The sequence below is a fragment of the Lepeophtheirus salmonis genome, chromosome 2 (assembly GCF_016086655.4).
Source record: "Lepeophtheirus salmonis chromosome 2, UVic_Lsal_1.4, whole genome shotgun sequence".
In the NCBI taxonomy this organism is placed as follows: Eukaryota; Metazoa; Arthropoda; class Copepoda; order Siphonostomatoida; family Caligidae; genus Lepeophtheirus; species Lepeophtheirus salmonis.
In genome coordinates, this window is record NC_052132.2 from 21720802 (window position 1) to 21743594 (window position 22793).

The 22793-nt window shown below is 29.0% G+C and overlaps 1 protein-coding gene across 13 annotated transcripts in view; it reads left to right on the forward strand.

Moving 5' to 3' along the window:
* Positions 1-22793, forward strand: part of LOC121132656 (fasciclin-2) — a 131322-nt gene that overhangs the window by 59702 nt on the left and 48827 nt on the right. For 5 of the 13 annotated variants that reach the window (XR_005869413.2, XM_071886689.1, XM_040728081.2 and 2 more), the window contains exons 2-6: positions 315-477; positions 965-979; positions 11628-11773; positions 11829-11963; positions 16653-16682. Coding sequence is in view for 11 of the 13 variants with exons in the window: in XM_071886689.1 (XP_071742790.1) it covers positions 315-477; positions 965-979; positions 11628-11773; positions 11829-11963; positions 16653-16682 (489 nt within the window). In the remaining 2 variants the exon portion in view is untranslated. The remainder of the gene's footprint in view (positions 1-314; positions 478-964; positions 980-11627; positions 11774-11828; positions 11964-16652; positions 16683-22793) is intronic. The other 8 variants (XM_040728079.2, XM_071886693.1, XM_071886690.1 and 5 more) reach the window with 3 other exon arrangements.

Consider the following 22793-nt stretch of genomic DNA (forward strand, 5'->3'; position numbering starts at 1 on the left):
TACATAAGAAAAATAAGCTCTTATTTTGTGATAGTTTATCTTAAAAAGTATTACAAATCAAATATATTAAAAGGATTACTTAATGTCAGCGGCATATCTTCTAAGATGTTAAAAAGTAGCAAAATAGCATAAATAAATACATATATAACTAAAAATAAAGCTAAAATCTTTGCATTGTCTATATTTCAAAAAAAGTGGTAGATTAAATGATTTTATAGGATTAAGCACCTTTTTAGTTGTTTTTTTCTTTGTTTTTTTTTACAAATACCACCTACATACTTTATTAATAAATACCTTACACCTTTATTTTTCAGAAGTTTTTGCTAATCATTTAACAATATTTCCAACGGGAAAACAATTAAGACCTATTGGGAAAAACCTTTTCATTACCTGCAAAGCCAATGTACAAAATCCAGAGCTTATACGGGATCTCAAATGGTTGGGACCTGATGGTGAACCCGTTCCAGAAGGAGACAAGTAAGTGTCTTAAATACCCACTGCATTATAGAAACTTGACTTTCTCAAAATCCAAATATACAGACAAATTTAAATTAACTGATTTCGGAAAATTATGGGAAATGTGTTTGTTTTTTTTCATTGTTACTTCGATTAATTATTGTTATTGCTTGATCAGGACAAATTCATGCATTTTGCACATAGTGGGCTGAAATTTGCACAGTATAATAATATGTACTAATAAGATCACAAATAAATTTTAGGTGAAAAGATTCTTACCACCTTTTGGTATCTTTTTTGTTACCCTATTTCAAAAGACCAAAAGGGTGTCCAAGAATTTTTGTCTCATAATTTTTTTTTCTGCACCTAGTATTATTTTTTCTTTCTAATATTGTATTTTTATCTTTTTGCAATTTATCTCTTTCTCTCTGTCCATATCACCTCCTTATTTTTTTTTAAATCCTTATTTAAAAAAAAAAAACCCTGAAATTTGATTAATATTCTACAGGAATTACAGCGCAAGGTAAATAAATTGTGTTTTTCTCTAGATTAAACTGTGTGTTATTTATTTATTTATTGTTGTTGAAATTTATTAATCAATCAAAACAAAAATGTATATATTTTTAATTAAGTTTTTAAAATATATATTTGAGTGTATTTACAAAAAAAAAAGATTCCCTAAAATTAATAAAATATATAATTTTTTAACCTCTGCATGCAAAAAAACTTATAATTTCAATCAAATACGTATACTAAATTAGTCGCAACTTTGCTTTTTCATTAGAAAATGCCAATAGAATTGTCAATAATATGATGTACTAAAAATATGTTTCCTTTTTATGTAAATCCAATTTTCAATTATTATTCAAATCCTATTCTAGAAATAATAATGACTCTTGATAGAAAACTATTATTTTTTTCTTTGTTTTTTTATGAAAATGACTTCTTAGAATTATTTCAACTATGTAAATACCTGCATGATACAATTTAACATTGGATTTCTATGTCTATTTTTCTTTCAGTCTAAATTTTGTGGACTTCTTTGATTTAAAAAAAAATGACCATTGAAGCTCAATTATAGCAATCTCATGAATAGCATATGTTTACGGAGTAAATAACTGGGGAGTTTTTTCATTTCTGATTAGGAGCTGGAAGGATTGCGACAGTATCCGAAAATCATAGTATAAGTCAAGAAATCATATTGCCATGGAACAACCACTCCTTTTTATCGCCAAATAAAGGCTATTTTTTATATTAGTAGAATAGTTATGGAATGGAAAAGTAATTGAGTTAAAACAATCGTCTAGTGAATGTTTTTAAACTTTATTTATTATGTTATTCTGAAACATAAAATAAACAGATCAACCAAAATAAATTTTTGTATTCCTTAAGATATCTTTAAACGACTTTGTTTTAGTTCAATTCTCTCTTTTATTCCACTAATGTTATACTCTGAGTTAGTCAAAAAAAAAAAAAAAAAAAAAAAAGATTCCACGTTTTTTGTATAGAGTATTTCTTGCCATAGTAGGTACATATGGGTATGTCTGTTATTCTTTTTGGTCATTTGTAAAGCTATTCTTGATTATAATCAATATCTTCAAACGTAACCTATGTTCAAATTTGAACATTCAAAAACTGTTCCTTTGCACATATAAGTATAACTTGCAATCTGTGTAAAAATGAACATATATTAATTATTTTGCAAAAACAAAAAAAATTCTACGTGCATTTAGTGCAGAATTTTATTAATATTCCTTCCATAGATTCTATCATTTGCTTACATATAAATATGAAAATACAAAGGCCAGTATGAGAATATAGAAAAAATCATATTAATATTTATACTTTGGATCTGTCAAACACTTAATCAATTTTTATAAATCTGTTACATTTTTTGACTATTTCTTTCAAGATATTATGTATATATATATATATGCGAGTATATAAATAAGATCCAATCTTGACATAAAACTTATTGATGATTCTTTCTGATTCAAATGTCTTGTTTGATGATTTCAAAGTATATAATATATTTTTCACTTTTTACATGTATGTACAAAAATGTTTTTTAACATTTTCTTTTCCATCAAAAAAAGAAAATTGAGGATGGACCCACATGGTTTCTATTTATGGTATTTTCCTTTTAGTTCTTATCATTTGATATTCAGACTTGTCTTTATTCTTTATCGATTCTCTCTTGATTTCTCTAGGGAAATTTGAAATATAAAAATATGTACAAGAAGATAAAAAAGACGTCTTTTTTCTCTAAAAATACTTTTTTAAAACTTTTTAAAAAGAGATCCACAATTGAAGTTTGAAGATCTTTATCATGTAATAGGTATGTAAATTACAATGATATTATTTTATTCCTTGCATATTTTCTCACTTGAAAACATTGCAAGCAGTTAAGTAAAATTCTACAATAAAAAAATTAATTTATCAACAGTAAACAACCCTCAAAATATAATCTAAATACATAATGCAATAATGAGATATAACTCATTTTGGCAAATTGATTCTTTGGACTTATTATTTAATTTAGGCTTGAAATAAATGTTGGAAAACATAATGTTTTTGTATGTAGAAATGTGCCAGTTCGATATATCTCATAGGAAAATTTTGGATTTAATTCTCTCCAAACCAAGAACATGAGTACTATTGATTTCGAAACTTGTTCTTCCAAAATAAGATTAAAATGAGTCCTTAGTCGTATTTGTATATTATATTTGTAGTTCAAGGCTCATAGACCGATAAGAGCAGCACATATGTATTTTATGTATCCTTACTTTGAACATTTCTTTCATTTTTCTTTATTAGTTTTGACTGATTTAGGTAATAATATATTTCATTACTCATATTTAAAATATGATTCATACCTTATTTTAAAGTATTCATTCCTTTTAAGTAAATTTCTTATAACAATAGTAGGTACTATTATATTTTATGTGTAGTGATGAAAATCAAGTGTACTTTTTAGTTTGCTGAGTTTTTTGGAATTGGCAATCTGAAGAATATTTTTTTTCCTCAGTTGTTGTCATTATCCTGATTAGTGAACTTCCTTTTCTACTACATTCAATTATATTCAAAACTTGATTGAATTTTCGTGTGTGCTCATAAAACCTTGAGGATTTATTACGAGTTATAATTGTAAGCCCTTGTTGGATATAGGAGTAATTCTTGCCAAGGGACTACTTTGTTTCCTTATCCCACTCCTCCCTTGTCACAGCTGATTGTAGTTAATCTAATAAAACGTCATGGTAGCTAAGCTGCTACCCTTCAAAGCATTATTCAAATCGTCAGGGCTAACATGTCGATTTTTGTAAGTTCCTTTCATTGGTCAGATGGAGCTGCAATGATTAAGTATAAGTAAACATTATACAATATTACATCTACTCCATATGACCTAGTAATAATCTTTGTAGTCCATATGCACAAAGTATATTTCCTTCTAAAGGGATGAAGGGGGCGCAAACCTACGTACATTGAGTTCAAGAGCATAATTTCAAGTGTGCTATCCATTGAGCTACGTCGTTCCATATATATTAATTTTCGGTTTCTTTTTTTAACATGCTCAAAATACATACGATTTACATCACTAAATGTTCTTAAATATTACAGGATGTTGGGTATAGTAACGACAACTTCTTACAATATTTCGAGTGACACAAAGACAACTAATTAGAGCTACATTCTCCCATAAACTACAATGTTTCTATGAGTTAGACTTAAAATCCTTTTACATGAGAGATATGTACATATTTGAACCTTCTTTACATTAAAATTATTTGAAGAGTATGAAACGAGTGGATCATAGGATATAATCTCCTCTGCACTATCTACTAAATACATATTATTAGCTTTGTTATTATCAGTGGATTGATTGAACTTTTCAACTATATAATCACAATATGACACGATTGGTTTTGAAAAGAAAGAAGACAAGTAAAAGGGATTGCATAGTAGATTCATCTCTACTGTATGTCAGTGTATGAGTGTAGTTACATATAAGATTTAAATTTAGGTTGGAAGGGATCCAAAGAATCTTTCACATCTATGATCAACCTTATATTACTTAATATTTATAAAAGATCTCCTTTCTTTGATGTCATTATTTTCTTGACTGAGTAACGAAAAATTATTTGTAACATATGCTTTGTACTGGATATTTAATAGAATTTTGACTAATCAAAATTCGCAGAAATTAATATACATCTTAATTAATAAAGAAAGTTTCACTCCTGGGTATTTATAATAACATCAACTCTTGCTAACCTAAAAGGATGTTCCCTTGAGGAAATTAGGGCATTTCATTATATAACCATGAGATACAATTTGAGTATTCTGTGGGTTAATAAACTTTAAGTAAATTGATTGAAACTTATGTTCTTTTTTAAAAATAACTAATTTTGCTAATTTTCCAGAAGAAGTCTTTACATAGTAACGTTGGTTCAACTTAAGATCAATCTAATAATGAATGGATGTTTGAATATAAAAGAATATTCATATTTTTCCCCGTCGAAATAAGAATGTAGTCAATTTAATTAAATTTTTCATGTAGCATTGAGCGTGTATATAGTGTGCATTGAATATAGTGCTCCCTGATGCAAAAATTATATAAAGAAAGTCGGACATTAGGTGTTCCAGAACATATTCGCTCTCTCAAATCAATTAAACAATCAATGTAAAGATTGTAGATTTTAAAAAATATATTATAGCTTTATATATATTGAATTGTTAGTGTCCTGTTATAATCAAAAACACGTTTGATTACTTCAAGAACACAGTGGAATTCTATCATTTGGCTAAAAAAATCGCAACTAGAGCTGTTCAACTGTCTCCTCCAAAGATATAAATTTGGACTTCAAGATGAACTCCTGTAAACGCCACATCTTTAAAAAAAATACAAAGTCACCAGGGGCATAAATGGGAATACATTGATCAATAAATAAAGTTCAATGGTGGAAGAATTATTTTCTTCAGTGATGAGATTAACAGGATTGTGAATATGTTAAGAATGATTGATGGATGATGACTGAAGTTGGAGGTGATGACTCTCACATGTCCAAAACAAAGTTTACAACCTTCATTATTGCCCTGGAAGCTGTACCAGAGACATTAGCTTATTACGATTAAGTATTATATATTAATAAATATTATATAATATTTAACATTGCAAAATTCAAGAGCTATAATAAGAAGTATAACATAAAATGGAAGATAGAAAAATATGTACTTATTGAGCAGACCTGTAACTAATAAAAATAGGGAGACAAAATTAATAAGAGCACTTATATCTTGTAGACTACAAACATATACTTTTTTTAAATTTATATGTAACGAGAATTTCGACAATTTTCACATACCTAATGATAATATAACGTGATGAGGAAAGGAAGTGGTAGAATGAGGGGAGCCAAATATGAAGGAGAGTGAGTATTTAATGTCACAATAAATGTATACTATTCATAAGTATTTCATTTCTTGTATGAAAAATACATGTTTTAGATTTTGTAAACAAATCACATTGGCCTTGTTTTGAAGGAGTTTAATTACACACCTAGGTACATTTAATAACCTAAATATTAAAAGAAAGTCACTAACGGATTTTCTTCCACCAGGAAATTGTTGTTGAATTTTTGTTAGCTAAATTAGTAAATAAACATTCAACCTCTATTTGCCGAGTAAATAATCTACATTCCTATATACATACATGAGTAGATAAGTATATGCCTACATAGGGTACAGGAAAGGGAATTATTATTCTTTATCCTGTAAAATAAAATAAAATGTATATCTTCATTCCTTTGCTTTTTTTCCCCCTCTTGAACAAATAAATCACTAAAATGAATAGTTTTTTGCTTTTTTTGTAAAAATAAAAACTTACTTTTTATTGTTATTATTATTCTTCATCACATAAAAAAACACACTAACAGACACAAATCATCTCTTAATTATATAACTGATTTATTGATTGATAGGAGACTGTCAACAGGCATCATATTTTTCATTATTTATTTGACTGTTCTTATTTTACTTATACAGGGTCATTTGTAACACATGTTAAATATATAAATTAATAGTGTTACCTCCATATTGTTGGCAAGATCCTTGGCTCTGTCCTTCTGTATCCACTTTCCTATGGTAATAAGTTCAGTAAAGGGTATTTTTATTTTGTTGTCCATTATTTGGCTCGGGTTTCTATACATTAATTTATACACTTCAGTTAAGAATACCCAGTTAACAACATACATATTATCTCTGTAGATAAATCATATTTAAATCCATGCTTATTGAATACACCATTGGACAAGTTCATATTACAATGGCCTCTTTCAAAAGCTGTTTTTATTGCATATTAATAGGTTTTCAGATTGTTTCCCCATTTTTTGCGAAATTTTGGCATTATTTATATGTATATTAGCATATAAATATAAAAATTGACATTTTTTATGGAACCTTCCTGACTCTTTTTGTTTATTTACCAATGACGTCATGTAAGGGGAGTGAACAAAAATGGATAGGAAATGGGGGTTCTCTCTTTTTAGGATGAATGCACAAAATACAGATGGGTTGAGGTTCATATTTATTAATGTGAAAAGTGTCGAAATTATGGTGAGTTTAGAAAACAACACTAAGAAAATGCCCTAGATAAATATATTTACATTGAGAGGCGACATATTTACTGACAGAGATGACTATAAACTACGACTATTAACAATAATTCTTCAAATTTTCAAAAAAAGATGGAATAATTAACAATAGCACTCATATTTTACAGGTTACCAACATTTTTTTTTAACTTTACGTCACACTTTACAAGGACGTCAACTTTTTTCAAATCTCTAATTATATAAAGCTGCTCTTGATCATAATCCAAATTACTTATAATATTATTATTTATTAATTCTTTGACAATCAATGTTAATACTATAAAAAATTCAATTCTATTATCATTTACTTATGACGTAAGATTTAACATGAATTTGTATTTTTTCATTCAATTTGATTAAAATTTGGTATACCAAACTACCTATAATTTCCAAACTTAAAAATGAAATTTCAGATTTCCCTCCTATTCTAGTTCTTTATTCCTTTTATGATCAACATTAGAAATCGAGGAAAAAATAATTGTTCAAGAAAAAAATTGATCGAATTGATTATTAGAAGGATATTCTCATTTTAGCACCTCGGAGAATGAATATCAATCCGCACCAAAAAAGTGTCTTTAGTTCAATTGCGACTGACCAAATAACTAAAGATCTGATAAAAAAAATAACAAAGGAAATTTGTAAATTTTATAATAATCTATGTATACAGCTCCCCCGGATTACTCATAAAAATACTTATGAAATTTTTGTTACCATTGCCGCCTTACCAAAAGTTCGACCAAGTACAGGAAATACAAATGCTTATGTAGTATCGTCAATCTTCAAATTATACACCATTAGTCATTAGTATTATTTTTTATAGGTTTTGTAATATTAATACAACCAATGGTCTAGTTAAACCAAATTGTTATTCAAATTGGATGAAAATGTATAATTAATCATCTATGAAAGGCATCCGTTTTTTTTTGAGTTGGCAAACTGAAGAGTTAATTTTCTTTTCCCTAGCTATATTCATCATTATAGAATTCCTGAGTAGTGAACTTACTTTTCTCCTACAGTCTATTGTTGATATATATGGAACCGGACTGAGCATTTTTGTGTGTTCCTAAAAGGGGAGTGTAACCTTGAGGATTTGTTGTGGAGTTATAATAATAACTCCCTGTTACACTTAGAGAAGAATTGAGAATTAACATCAGAATCACTCTTGTCTATAGTCTTGTTTATTTACAATTCTCCTTCTTCCCTTGTCACAGTTTCTGGTAACTAATCAAACGTGACGGCAGCTAAGCTACTCTCCTCCAAAACATTCCTTGAATAGTGGTGGTAACTAATTTTCGGTTACTTTTTTAACATGCCCAAAATGCTCCCAATTAGCATCACTGCCCATGTATGTTTGTATAGATATATATATATATATATATACATATTCAATATACTCGAATATATAAATATATATATATATAGGGTAATAGGGTATATAACACATATTTTAATCATTAAAACAAAACGAATATATTTTATATAAATAGAACCTCCCAATTGTTATCAATCTATGCCAAATCCAATGCTTTGATAATCCATCAACCCCTTTAAATGTGTTTCGTATATAATACATTGCAACCATACATGCTACGTTCATTCCTTTCTCTTTTGAACTGCTTTTAAGGATGAGTGTAAATTAACTTTTTCTACGTAACTTGTCGTCAAAATATATGTACCATTCGAACTTTAAACTTCCATCGTTATAGATATTGATATCTTATCGTTACTTTTATTGTACCCATGAACGTTTACTTTAAAATATGTATATATATACAGGGTCCACGATAAATTGGAACTATCTTAAAATTCAACCTGCTTGATAAAAATGGAATTTGGAGTGTATTTGTCAATATGACAAAGTTAGACATGATATTAAACAATAAATTTATTCAACATGTCCTCCCTCAGCAGCCACCATCTTCTCCATCCTGCCCCTAAAGGATTTACATGCCCTGATGACTTCCGCGGAATCGACAGCATTCCACTCCCTCGTAATGGAGCCCTTCAGGGCTGCGATACTCTTGTGGCTGACCTTGCACACCTCCCTCTCCAACTTCCTCTACCAATAGTAATCACACAGATTGAGGTCGGGTGAGTTGGAGGCCCAGGTGTTGCGATCCGAGAAAGTGATGTCGTGGGAGTTGAATAAGTTAGTGGTCCTCATGGCGGTGTGTGGGGGCGCTGAGTCTTGTTGGAGTATGAACTCCCTCCTTGTGGCCGTATCCTTCATCCAGGGGATGACGAACTCCTCCATTACTTCGCAGTACCTTATTGCTTTAACCCTTTTCTTGGGATTGAAGAAGAAAGGAGGCATCACCTCACCGGTGCTGCAGATGACACCCAGGGTCATCACGGAGGCCGGGAACTTTGTAGTGAAGACAGTAGGGACCTCTTCTCTCTCCTTGGCAAGCCACCTGTCATTCTGGACGTTGTAGCTTCTGTCGACAGTCCAGTTCTTCTCGTTGGAGAAGAAGATGATTCTTCCTCCATGGCTCTTCAGGTCATTGAGGAGACGCTTACCGTTGGTGAGCCTGGTGGCCTTCATGGATGCCGTGAGGATGTGGTGTTTGGCCATTCGGTATGACCTGTATCCGAGGTCCTCATTCACAGCCTTGGAGACCAGCTGTTTGCTCACTCCACGGTTCTTGGCCAACCTGGACAAGGAAGTCCCCGGCGAAGCCTTGATGGACTTCCGGAGGCCTTCAATGAAGTGGGGAGTGCGGATTCGGTCACTTGATGGTATTATTTAATAATATTAAAATCCTATATAGTATTTTATGCAATATTATTTAGTTTACTGTATTATATTGCTTAGTAATATTTTATTAAAAGCTTAGTTATACATTTTTATTTGTATATTATAGCCAAAAAACTATCCTATAGAAATAATAAGATAGCCAATACCAATATTTATGTATACAACGAGGGATTAACTAGAAATTCTATACATGTCCTTTTGGAAACCGAGTATAAGTATAATATAACTTATTACTTCGTTTATTTATCAAAAGAATAAATTAGGAAATAGAAATAACATATCTAGTGAGACGAAGAAATTGATAGCTGACAATAAAATGCATCAAAATTTAATTCCTTGTAAAGATAAAAAATGCAATTGTCTTTTTTTTTAAATTGGTTGAAATGACATATAGGTTATGTAAATTTCACTAAGATAGTAATATAAACTGTATTTTATTATCAACTGTTTAACATATTCTCTCTATATCAGTGTCCTGATCTTTGATTGGTTGAATTTACCGGCACTTGAATGCATTTTGAAGTAGGGGGCTAAATTATATAATGATGACCTAATCAGAAACGTCCCAAGGATTGATTTTTTTTTTAATGGGAGAGGTGGAAGTATAAGAGCAATTTTGATAAATAACTCTTTTTTTCTAAGATACAAAAAGCTTTTTGGGAGAATTAGAGTTAACATTTTGACATTAGATTTTTTATAGGCAAGCCGAATTGTTTGGTTTTATTATAACTAAAAGAATTACTCAATAGTGCGTGGATCAAAGACCCCTATTGTTCCAGCATCCCTGGTTGAATTAAAATTAGCTCTTGTTACACTCTGAACAATTCCCAATAATGATTAAATAATAATTCCATAATTGGATAACTACTAAAAACTGATTTTGGACCTTTTTTTTGTCGGAGTAAAGTTTGCAATATACAATCAAGGTTACGACGTGATCCTATTACTTTTTTTACGGGGAGTGTAGTAAATTCTTTTGGATGATTAACATTAGAAAATAACAATAGTTAAGTGTTTCAACTGACGTCACGATAGATTACATAATTTCCACGAAAGCAGCGCCTTGTTTAAGGAATAACTATATATACATATTTACGTAGTTAAGGAACAAAACGTACCAATCTATTTCTAAAAAAATTATTGAGGAAGCTCTTTCTAAAGGCTTTCAAAATGAAAAATCAAGTTGTTGTATATTTATGAGCAAAACATTTAATTCTTATAACAATAGGTTGTTTATGTCCTTTCCAATAAACCCGACTTCTAAATTAATGGTGTAATGTGAAAACGTTCTATATGTATGTCATGAAATAATATATATCTTAAAAATCTCATTTGGAGTTGATTGAATCCCTAAACGTACATTTTTAAAACCCCTTTTATTGGCATTTTTGCTTTTATTTTTATTTTATTTAGCCAAAAAAAAACATAGACATGTTACTATTAGGCAGGATTATGTTATGTGTCTCTATCATTCATATACTGATAATATCCTGAATCACACAATTGGTCAAAGTTTCAAGAGCTCCCTATTTATTATAGCATTGCTAACATGCTGGCTCTACCCTTTTGAAAGGTTTGTTATGTCATTTCATTTTGTAAGTCTTTATTTTTCTTTTTTTCTTTTGACATTATCGATAAAACAACGTTCTTTTAATGTAAGTTTATTTATAATTTATACGCTATACCTTTATGATCATAATATTTTCCAATATAGAAAATACTATTTCTCGCAATAATAATCGCATACTTATTCTTCTTTTTAGAATATATATTGAGGAGCTCCCTGGAGATCCAGCAAAGGCTTTATTTATCAAACATCTACGAGAGGAGTACTCAGGAAAATATACATGTTCAGCCATTTATGCCAATAATGAAAAACTCACGGCGGATGTGGAAATATCTACATATAGTAAGTCTAGTAACAACTCATTCCTTGATAAAAATCCTGGTTTCTTTTAAAATAGTTGGCATTACATGGGATAATGCTCCGTTAGAACAATACGGGATTATCAATACAGACTACAAAATACGATGTGTCGTAAGAGCAAATCCTCCAGCATCTGTGGACTGGCTCAAAGAGAGCTTGATTCTCTCTACAGGTAATTTGAACATATTTTTTTCAAAAACAAAAAAAAAAATTTAAGGTCACAAAACTCCCAGAATAATATCAAATATTGATATTTTCCAGCATTTCTTAATTAATATTATATTAGTACTTCCTCCAGTCTCGAAGTATTTTAATTAGATTGTTTATAAAAAAGTTAACTATTTAAAATGATTTAAATATAATAAATCATGTGTCAAAAAGTGAATTTTAATAGCTATCATTAATTCATACATTTAAATTCTGGAGAAATACTATTAAAGATAATATTTCATAGCTACACTCTAAGTAACTTTTTATTCCTAAAAGGGCAAAATATAAAATGTTAAAACGAATTAAATAAATTGTAATCCAAACAATACTTTTGCTTTCTTTGAAAAGAAAAATCAAAGAAAAGAAATTTGAACGAAGAAGAAAAAATAATTAATTTCTTTTTATGTATATATTTATTGTATTTGAAAGAAAAGGCAGGTATATTTTTAATATTGTTTCAAAAAGTTTGAAATTAGGTTTTTGGATCTCTGCTTTTTTTTTTTTTTTTGTTAAAAACCTTCGTTTGATTACCTTCATAGGTATATTTCTACACATTATAGGTATAAGTAGTATTAAAAGATAATTCGTTTATATTTATAGGGATAACATAAAACCATATAGAAAGAAAAGTATAAAAAAAGGAAGGCTGGTGGCAGTGATCGAGCCATATATTTCACCTGACTAAAGGGTATACACTTGATGACGTTGCATTTTATTTTTTAATAATAGTTAGCTGTTTCAATTTACTTTACTGCAAATTCCTTGTTTAAGACTAAAATGGGGATTTTATAATTTTTGTTAATTGTTCTTGAAATAAACATTATATTTTTATAATTAATCAATCAAAAGCAACACTGTTGAAGAGAAATAGTTTATGATATAAAAATTATTAAACAAAATGAACCAATTTCCAAAAATTATATCTTAAGAAAATTGATTCTTTTTACTCTAACAATGAAAGTAAAGAAAAATGAGGAATCGAACCAGTTTTTTTCTCCTTTATTACGGCAGTCTGTTAGAATAATGAAGAGGAAGACTATTCGATGTAAAATCGAGGGATATCCCCTACTTTCTAAAGGCGCCCATACTCTATACAATTGATAGTCAATAATTTCTTAAGGGCCCTTCTTTATTTCACACGAGCAAAAAAAAAACGGACAGTTTTTAAAACATTTACTTTTAATATCTCAACTGTATTTAAGATAAATGCAGTAAATTTGTTTTTCTTTTTTTTTTTTTGCGATGGAGGAATCATTAATTATTTATATAATGAACTAATTGCAAAATAAGATAACAAACAAATAATTTATCTCACTTCCATTAATGTTGATTGATGTAGTTATGTAGGTACTTTGATCAAAGGAAAATAAATATTCAAAATAATGATCATAACATTGTGAAGAAGATATTGAACATTACAAAAGCGGATTATACGTTTTTCATATGACGTAGTCATTGATATTCTTGACTATTACAAATATGTAAACTCTACAATTTACATAGATTGTACGAGTTCATTCATTTTTTGGCATTAATGATGGCTTTAAAAAAACTAACGAAATAAATGAATTTGTTAATACAAAAGAATGTCAAGAAAAAAATTCGAGAAATGGGAAATGTCCTATTTGTTTCTATACTGCATGAATATAAACCACTGCATATTTCATAGTCATACCGTTTCGTTCAACTTTACATATATTTTAATTTCTTTGATGGTGTTTGCATTTGTATTGTATGTATTGAGTGGTTCATCTTAGCGTCCGGATGCCAAGCAAAAAAGTAAAACGCTGCTATGATTTTATTTATTAACCGATTTTATAAAAAATTTCTCAAAAATAAACATTATAATATCAATTTAACAATCAATCTATAAAATCGTACATAGCTTGGACCTCACGTTCACAACGTCCCTGGAAAATCCCCCCTGCCTTCTAGAACGTTCCACTATGTAAAGTGTGGAACGCCCTCTCAGGGATCATGAGGTTCTGTGGACACCTTCATTGGAAATCCAACTTTGGTCTACAGAACACTAATATACACCTTGACGTTGACCTTCTGGCCTTGCTTGAAGATGAAGGTTGGCATAACGTGACCATCGCTGCTAACAGTGCCAAGGAACATAACTTGATGTGGGTACTAGGCATTCATGATACTAGGGACGTTATAAGGACTAGTTGCAAACTATCTATTATTCCTTGAGTTATACTTGTGGTTTTGACAAAAAAAATTCTTATCTGAGACCAACTATACAAGATCCTTCATGGGTCCCTTCTGTTTTACATTGATCAAAGCCTTGGTCTGGGGGAATCTTTTCTCCCTGTTTCACGGGGTTAAAAGCTGCCCTTGCAGAGTGCATACCTGTGGTACCGTAGGTCTTCATTGATGACTCGATAGACACTTAAACGAGAAGCTATGTTTAAGTTGTTTGCAATCGCACTCATTGATTAGCCGAGATTCGTATCCATTTCTTTGTTTATTATCCTCAAAAAAGAAGGAGTTCGAATTATTATGGTCGCTTCCAAGAAATCCTCGTCATTGGGTCTTTGCCATCCTGCTCGACAAAATACATGAAAGTGCGGAACTTCTTTGTTCATGATGAAAATAAGATTGGGGTATGTTGTCGTACGGAAGCATTATGAACACCTGACGTGTTAGAGTTATATTTGTACCATACTTAGTCTCCATTAGCGTGGGTTTGTATTAAAACCGGTTTGTAGGGGGATAGGATTAGGGCAGACAAAATTTCGAGCTTCAAAATATCTACCCTCACCGTAAGGTTTTAATTTTTCCTTTAATAAGTCACAATAAGAATATATAAATATATATTTATATGCTATATAAAAAGGAATATCTACGTATATATATATAGGTATTTAGTAGCACCATACATTTCTGTGTATCTAGACGAAGAGTATGCATACATACCTAGTAGAAGATACATAAAATGAAAAAAAAAACCTTTTGCTTTCGTCTTTCTCTTATTCTTCTTCATCTCTTCTGCCTCTTGCCTCAGCATAATGAACTCTTTACTACCATCACCTTTTCATAAATATAATAGACTATTGTATACAATGTACATTTATGTCTAGTACTATAATACATTGGAATAGCTTATAAAAAAGATTATGATGTACATACATATTAAAATGATGGTTTGAGTTTTTGAGGGAGAGGAAAGACATACAATTAATAATTGAAAAATATGTAATGAAGTCCGCCCTTATTGTTTATAGTTAACTTTTATGTGTTGTATCTACATTCAAGGGATCCCTTCGAAATTTAATTCAACTGTAAATAGCTTTTTGGGATCTATAAGTATGTAAAGCAGTGTCAAACATACTTAATCATGGGGCCCAACCAGTAAACACGTTAGAGGATAATTTTTTTAGATCAACATATTTTTATACAGGACTAACTCAATTTCAACGAAACTAGCAATTTAATAGTATAAAGCTGACTTAAGTTTAAACCGAATTGGTGCATTTTTCTAGTAGAACAAAAAAAATCATTTTTTCATATGGCCAATTGAGCTAAGACAGACCGAAAAGAGTTTAGCATCACTAATATAGAGAGTATGGAATCGTTTTTAGTATTATTCAATTATTGAACGGATAAAATTGGCTTGTATACATCTTTAATAAAATGCAATCTTCATGAGCTTCATGTAAGATTTCAGTCTGAACCTATATTTTAATAAATTATTAATTACGTCAATTCTTATTTAAAATTAGAAATAATCGCTTGGATGACATCATACAAAATTTCACAGAGACAAATTTTGATATGAGAGGGATAACATTTTCATTCCATGGCTCAGGTTTTTACCAATGAAATAACGATCACCAATTTGAACAAGATACAATTTCGATCCACTATCCCGGACCAATTTGTGACCAAACTATCGGTATATATATTCTAGGGGGAATCCATTAAGGCCTAAACTAATAAAAATATGTCCGTCCAACATCTAGTCTTGATACTAGCTTTTTAAACATTGTATTATAATTTTGGAGCTATTCAAAGCGCACAACTTGAAGGTCTCTCTATATTTTAATCCATATAGTCCTTTCTTTCAAAAAGAAAATGGTTTTATGATAACTTTTTCCCCTCAAATCTTCAACAAATACCTATTCTTTTTACCAAACCTAAATGGAAACAAGCCTTTTGAGGTATTAAATATATTATAAAAAAATAAGTTTATTTCATTTTGCATACATATAAAGGTTTTTATCAGACTCTTTAAAAAATAAATTCCTCTTTTATTAATTAAGATTAGAACAAATAAATAGAAATAACCTCCAAACAGAATAGAGGTTCTTTGACAAAATTTGCTAATGAATAAGCATATTTATTTCTTCTTCAAAACCGAGTAATAATGAAAATACACGTAAAATTTACATAATATGCAAGGAATTATGTATTTATTTTTTCAATATCCAACATATGTAAGGCAATTATGAGTTTTTACATATCAAAATGATATTTTGTTAAAAATAAATATACATATATTTAGTATGTAAGGAAATAGGCAGTATTGTATGTAAGCGTTCATATATAGAGCACTTCGTTAGGCCTATTTGTTACATACCAGCATACATTTTTTTAAAAGAGACTTATGTTCAAGGTATTTTAATTTTTCTCATTCCAAAAGGTGCAATATCCATCGAACCTATTGTGGGAGGTAAGGCGACAACATGTATTTAAACGACCACTGTTTGTGTGTTTTTTAAAGGCACTTGCATGAATTTTGTACATATATTATCCAATACCTATGTTTTTGCACACCTTATAAAAAAATTACATGAATACTTTAATGCACATTTCCACATAATACTTGCATGTAGCGGCACTAGTGTAAATAAGCTGATGTAATACGCACTTACATGTTATTTCCAGTATTTTAACAGCCTTGATTATTGAATTATTATCTAGTCCGTAAATCAGACTAATGGCTATATGAAGTCTCATTAATAAAATGATAAAAATAACAATGAGCTATAAATTATTTCTCATCCATAAAATGGCTTTTATAACACAAAAAAATAAAGACTTGTAAAATATTACATTTAATTGTAAAGGCAAATATTTTATTATGGGCTATAATTTGTTAAACAAGGGAAAAATTACTTTGATAGCTTTAACTTTATTCCAGAAGCCCAAAAATAGCCTAAATTTAGAATACGTAGGTTAAACACTTTTTATGAACAGTGGGAACAGATGCATACATTTTTTAATGTAAGATTTGTGTGCTTTACCCTTCACCTTTTTGTTAGGAGGGATATAATAACTACAGACCTCTATATCTATATCTACATGTACATATATCTGGCTCTTTCTGGAGACTGTTTAAATTATATAAAATATTTTTAGAATGTATTGTAAATTATTTTATTCAAATTATGTTAACAGTTTTTGATTAAAATCCTTCAAAAATCACACTTAATTTAAAAATGACAATAATGATAAAATATAAGTAAAAAAAATTAATTTCTTTCATCAAAATAAATTATAAATATGGCATAAATTTTCTATCAGTTAGCTATTTTTAAAGGATATATTTATTTGCAAGTAAATTCAATTATATATATATGTATATATGAAAAATCAAACTAGTTTTACCAAATTGTTAAGCTTTTCAACAAATGATTGTTATAGGTATTTGTTTTTATTTATGTAATATAAATAGTAGAATTTAAATACTTAATCATCGTCATTATTCATTTTTGATTTTAATGCAAAATATGTGAAAAAGTATCATTTATAATTTTTTATATTAATTTTTTTAATGAATTAGATCATTTTTGTAATAAAAAATGAAATATCTAAATAATAAATATATACATTTATAAAAAAGATCTTTTATTATCCACATAATAAGGCTTTTTTTTTTACTAAATATATATATAAATTCTTAAGAACCCAAGATATTTTCTATACATATTTTGGAGGGGCAAAGAGGATTAGCATATTTCATTGTTAAATCCGAAAGTCACATTTCATTCATTACCAGGTATGTAAAGCTTGCTATTTTCTTCTACAAACTTCATAATTTCCAATATTCTTTTAAAAATCTTGGATATTATTCCCTTTTAGTATTCAACCATAACTCATTGACAAGAACAAATATTTTCCAAAACAATTTAGATTGCCAAAAAAATAACAGTTAGATACATATATATGCCATTAAACATGATTTCATAATCAATACGTACTTTTTATATAATGGCTTAGAGGTCTATTACTGCCATATTTTCCTGTTAAAGAAACATTTTAGTATAAATTTCCCCATTTAAAATTATATTCATAAGTAAACATTGCTCTTTTTGATAATTTGTTGATTTTTAAATATTTAATTGCAGTTATATTATTATTTTGGAGGAAATACTTTTTTTTAAACTATTTCTAACTACAAATACAATACATTAAAATTTGCATTTTATTTTAAAGTTACAGTCTAATATTATGTACTGCAGTGGTTCTCAAACTTATAAGGTTTGCAAGCCACCTAAGAAAGTATGGAGGTCTCCAAATATCACTATAATTTAAAACTTGACAATTATTGAAAGAATATTGTGCCAAACAAAATTATTGCTTTAAAATGTATTTCTAATTTTGACAACACAATTTTGTCATGAATTATGTATTCCACGTTCTACCTAGAGGGAGATTACGTACTACAGTTTGAGAACCTCTGATACAATAGAACATTACTACATGAACATTTTATATCAAGGCAAACAATTCGCGGTACGAAAAATACCTTATATGCATTGTGGTTGCACATAGGGAGAAGAAAATATTTCTATAACATTAAGGTATGTGTGGTAGATTTATAAACCTATGAATACATTGGAACTTGTCTAACTGGACCATAACAGTTATGAATTAGATGTTCTCGTCCTCCTCTATATAAATGCTGTCCTAATATCAATATTTTTATCGGCTCTTGCATTCAAGTTTCCGATCGGTAATTTGATACTTTTGTGATGAAAATAATTTATAAAATTAAACATTTAAGAAGAATCACTCGGTTTAAAGCTAATGATTAATGCATTGCAAATGATACGGTGAATGCATCAGCAATAGTAAAAAAAATGTCTTTCAGTTGAGATAGTCTTTTTTGGTTACTTATATCTTAAAACATGAAAATAATCTTCATAAGCCAAAATTTTGGTTTTTGTGGCTTACAAAGAGCAACATTTACTTTGTGCCTTAATAGCTTAATAAATATACAAAAACATCTTTTCAAGTAACAAATCTTATATAAATTTTAAAATATTAATTGTTTTCAGGTGATTTTCTTTATTATAATTTATAACTTTATTATTTTATGACAAACTATGATTTTGTTCATTGTAATTATAAATGAGAGATTTATTAGACTTTCAAAGAAATGGTTAACAAATCGTCATTTTTTTGTAGTTAAAAGGTATTTTCTCCAATTCAAAAGAAGATATAGAAATAATTATTAAAATATAAATATATATACTTTTTTTTTATTCATTTGGAAAACTTTATTTTATGCTTTTTTTCTGTCATTTACATCCCTCAATGCTACAAACAGTGCAAAATCATAAAAATGATTTAAAAAATATTCTAAAAAAAACATATTTTAGGCCACAAAACTATAACTTTGGTTTATAAAAGTCATTTTCATGTTTCTCGAGGTAAAAACAATCATGAACATACCATTTTAATAGAAAAGCAAAAAAAAAATGAAATTTTGTTGACTAGTGCTTTAAATGATACCGAATGAAGGAACCTAATGTTTCAAATGATGGAACTCCATTAAACACAAATTGTATATGTTCCCAGTCTTTTTTTTCTCTTTTATACCCTGTTTCAGTAACATACATATACGAGGATGGTCTGAAAAGTTTCCGAACTAACAAAGATTCAAGAAATTTTTTCTATTTTTTTTCATTTTTTTAAGCATAGACTCCTTGTAACTCTACACACTTCTCCCAGCGATGCTCCCATCGCTCTCTGTAATCTGACCAAAAATTACTCGGCGTCTTTCAACGCAAAATAATTGTTCACGAGACTCTTTTTTTTGTGGCTCAATTACTCCGATTGAGATTGACTTAGACGAGTCAAATTTTAACACAAAAAACCTTTATATGTCAGCTGTTGTTTTAATTTATTTAAAGGTTGCATTTTCAAAAACAAATATTTAATTTTGTCCATTTGCACAAAAAAAACACGCATCAACTCACTCAAACGACTGTTACATTACAACTGCCAATACAAAATGGCTGAAACTTTGTTGAATAACTGTCAATAGATGCTAGATAGATGAACCCAGTTTTTATTTACGATTGCTGCCATCTTCACGTTATGAACAGAAACTTTTTCAGACCAACCTCATATTAATATATACTATCTGTGTACTATTTGTGATAATGATAATTGCCAATATATAGATAGGACGAGCTTAAAATGTATTATTTCTTCTAGAAATAAAAACTTGAATTTTTTATTATTTACTAACGAGATCCAAAATTTAAACATTTTTCCCCAGAAAATGAGAAACCATTTTTCTGAGAAAACCAAAAACTTTACTCTTAAAAATATTCAGCTAGAACGGTTATTTCGCAAAATAAAAAATGATTTGTTACTGGATCTGTTGATCATTTCTGGAAGTTACTTAGACTATTGACTAATACAGTTACATTTAAATATGACAAAAATATATTATGTACATTAGGGTAGGTCGATTTGACCATTTTGATTTTAGACAAGTCCTGATATTGAGAATTTACTCATATGATATAAAATTTCTAATCCGTAACTCAAATAGTTTTTTGAAGAAATTGCCTTAAAAATTTACTATGTTCAACCTTTAATTATGGAAATATGTATTACAGAAATATATGTTAAAGAGAAAAAAAATTAAACTTATTCTGTTAGCTCAATAGGTAATTTGCATCCATCTATTTGTGGGACCTTGAAGATATACGTATAACACTATTATATATTCAAACATTTATAATATCAACTGTATAAAAAAAATATTTTTGAGAAAGTTTGAGTCAAGATTTTAAACTCATAAGAAGTTTTTAATACTTTAGCTAATAAAATTATCATTTAAAACAGCTTATAATGCATACATATTGTGTTTAATTTTTAGATTATTAATATAATATTTAAAACTCCATAACGTTATAATTTTCTTTGATGTTGCCCTTAGAAATAAAACAATTTCTCATCTCACGGATTAGCTATTTGGCAAGTATGCGTTTATGTTTAGATTCTAGCAGAATGAGACTTATTATTTTGACTGCCCTCTCAACACACCTGGAATTGTTTTAACACTGATCTCCTCTCGGTCAACTTTGGATTTATATAACAAAAATGTGTATAACATCAACATCTTCCTTCAATAAACCACTAACTTTAAGATCTAGCAACAATGCCGGACTTGCGCCTAGATTAGAGGAGGCATCTCATACCTAGGTACCTTTAACAGTTGGCACTTTTAAAATACATATATTCATTGTTTTCATAACTAAAAAAATCATCTTCTAATGTGATAAAGTACCCTCAAATGCGTATGAACATTCTTTTTGTAGCCTTTAAATCTTGTCGTGCAATTTTTCTGCATTAATTGCAGCTCTTTGGTCCCTTTTACAGGTTTTTTTGCCTAAAGCTCCTAATTTTATGTATCACAAACAAGACTATCTGGATCATCTAAAGCAGGGGTTCTAAACTAGTATTTATTTAATCCAAGTGCACCTTTACCAGTACACTACAATTTTAGCTTCAGTGATGTACCACTTGTAAATTATTCTTTTAAAATCACAAATAGTCCTGGAGTGCCTCCAAGTATCTTAAGGGGTACGCGTACTCCCATTTGAGAACCCCTGACCCTAAAGTTAGCATCGTTTTGTTATTCATTTTTTAAACGTCTTGTCTTTAAAAATAGAGGTTTCGAGAATTGAGTCTTTTTAAATTACAACAGCTTATTTATATTAAGGATTACTTTCCTCAATGTTTTTATATTCCTCAAATGGTGATTCCATAAGGAAACAGGAAAAGTAGATTGCTATGTTTAACATATCGAAATCCTTGGCCTGTCCCATCACCTAATTACAACATCGCCTATCCTAATTTACATTTACTAGTGATGTATCACGACTAAAATTCCTATATTGATTCTCGATTTTTATGAAGGAAACAGAAAAAGGCATCAAAAACTCGGTTTGTTTGTCTAAAATGTGAGTATTTACTCGTAACTCATTACAAATTATGTTTCTTCCCTCTTTCTTTTTTGAGAATATTAAAGCATATAAATCCTTAAAACATATTTTTTTTTCAACGGATTAAAAAAATTTCACTTCCACAACTAGGTAGTAAGCTGCTTCATCCTAGTTGTTTAAGAATGTGAATCCTATTATTACTAATAAAAGAACGGAAAAACAATTTTTAAAGGACAATTTTTCAATCATTCTAAATGTAATATGATCTTGTGAATTTGTCCTTGCGCAAAAAGTGTTAAATAGTGTCAGACACTTCCGTAGGAGGTAAAATAAAGGGGCTGTAGTCCCCCTAAACCAATTAATTTTCTATCTTTATCACCCCAAAATTATAAATTAGGCGAAAATTGTAAGTTTAGTACCCATGAGAGTAATGAGTATTCAAACGAGTAACAAGTAAACCTCGTAATTCCTCGAGTGGTTTTTATAAACTCGAAATTACTCGAGCCGCAAAATTCAGTTTGCGATACATCACTAACATATACTCTGTACTTGTTCAAATATGAAAAATATATATATAATAAGAATTCCAAATA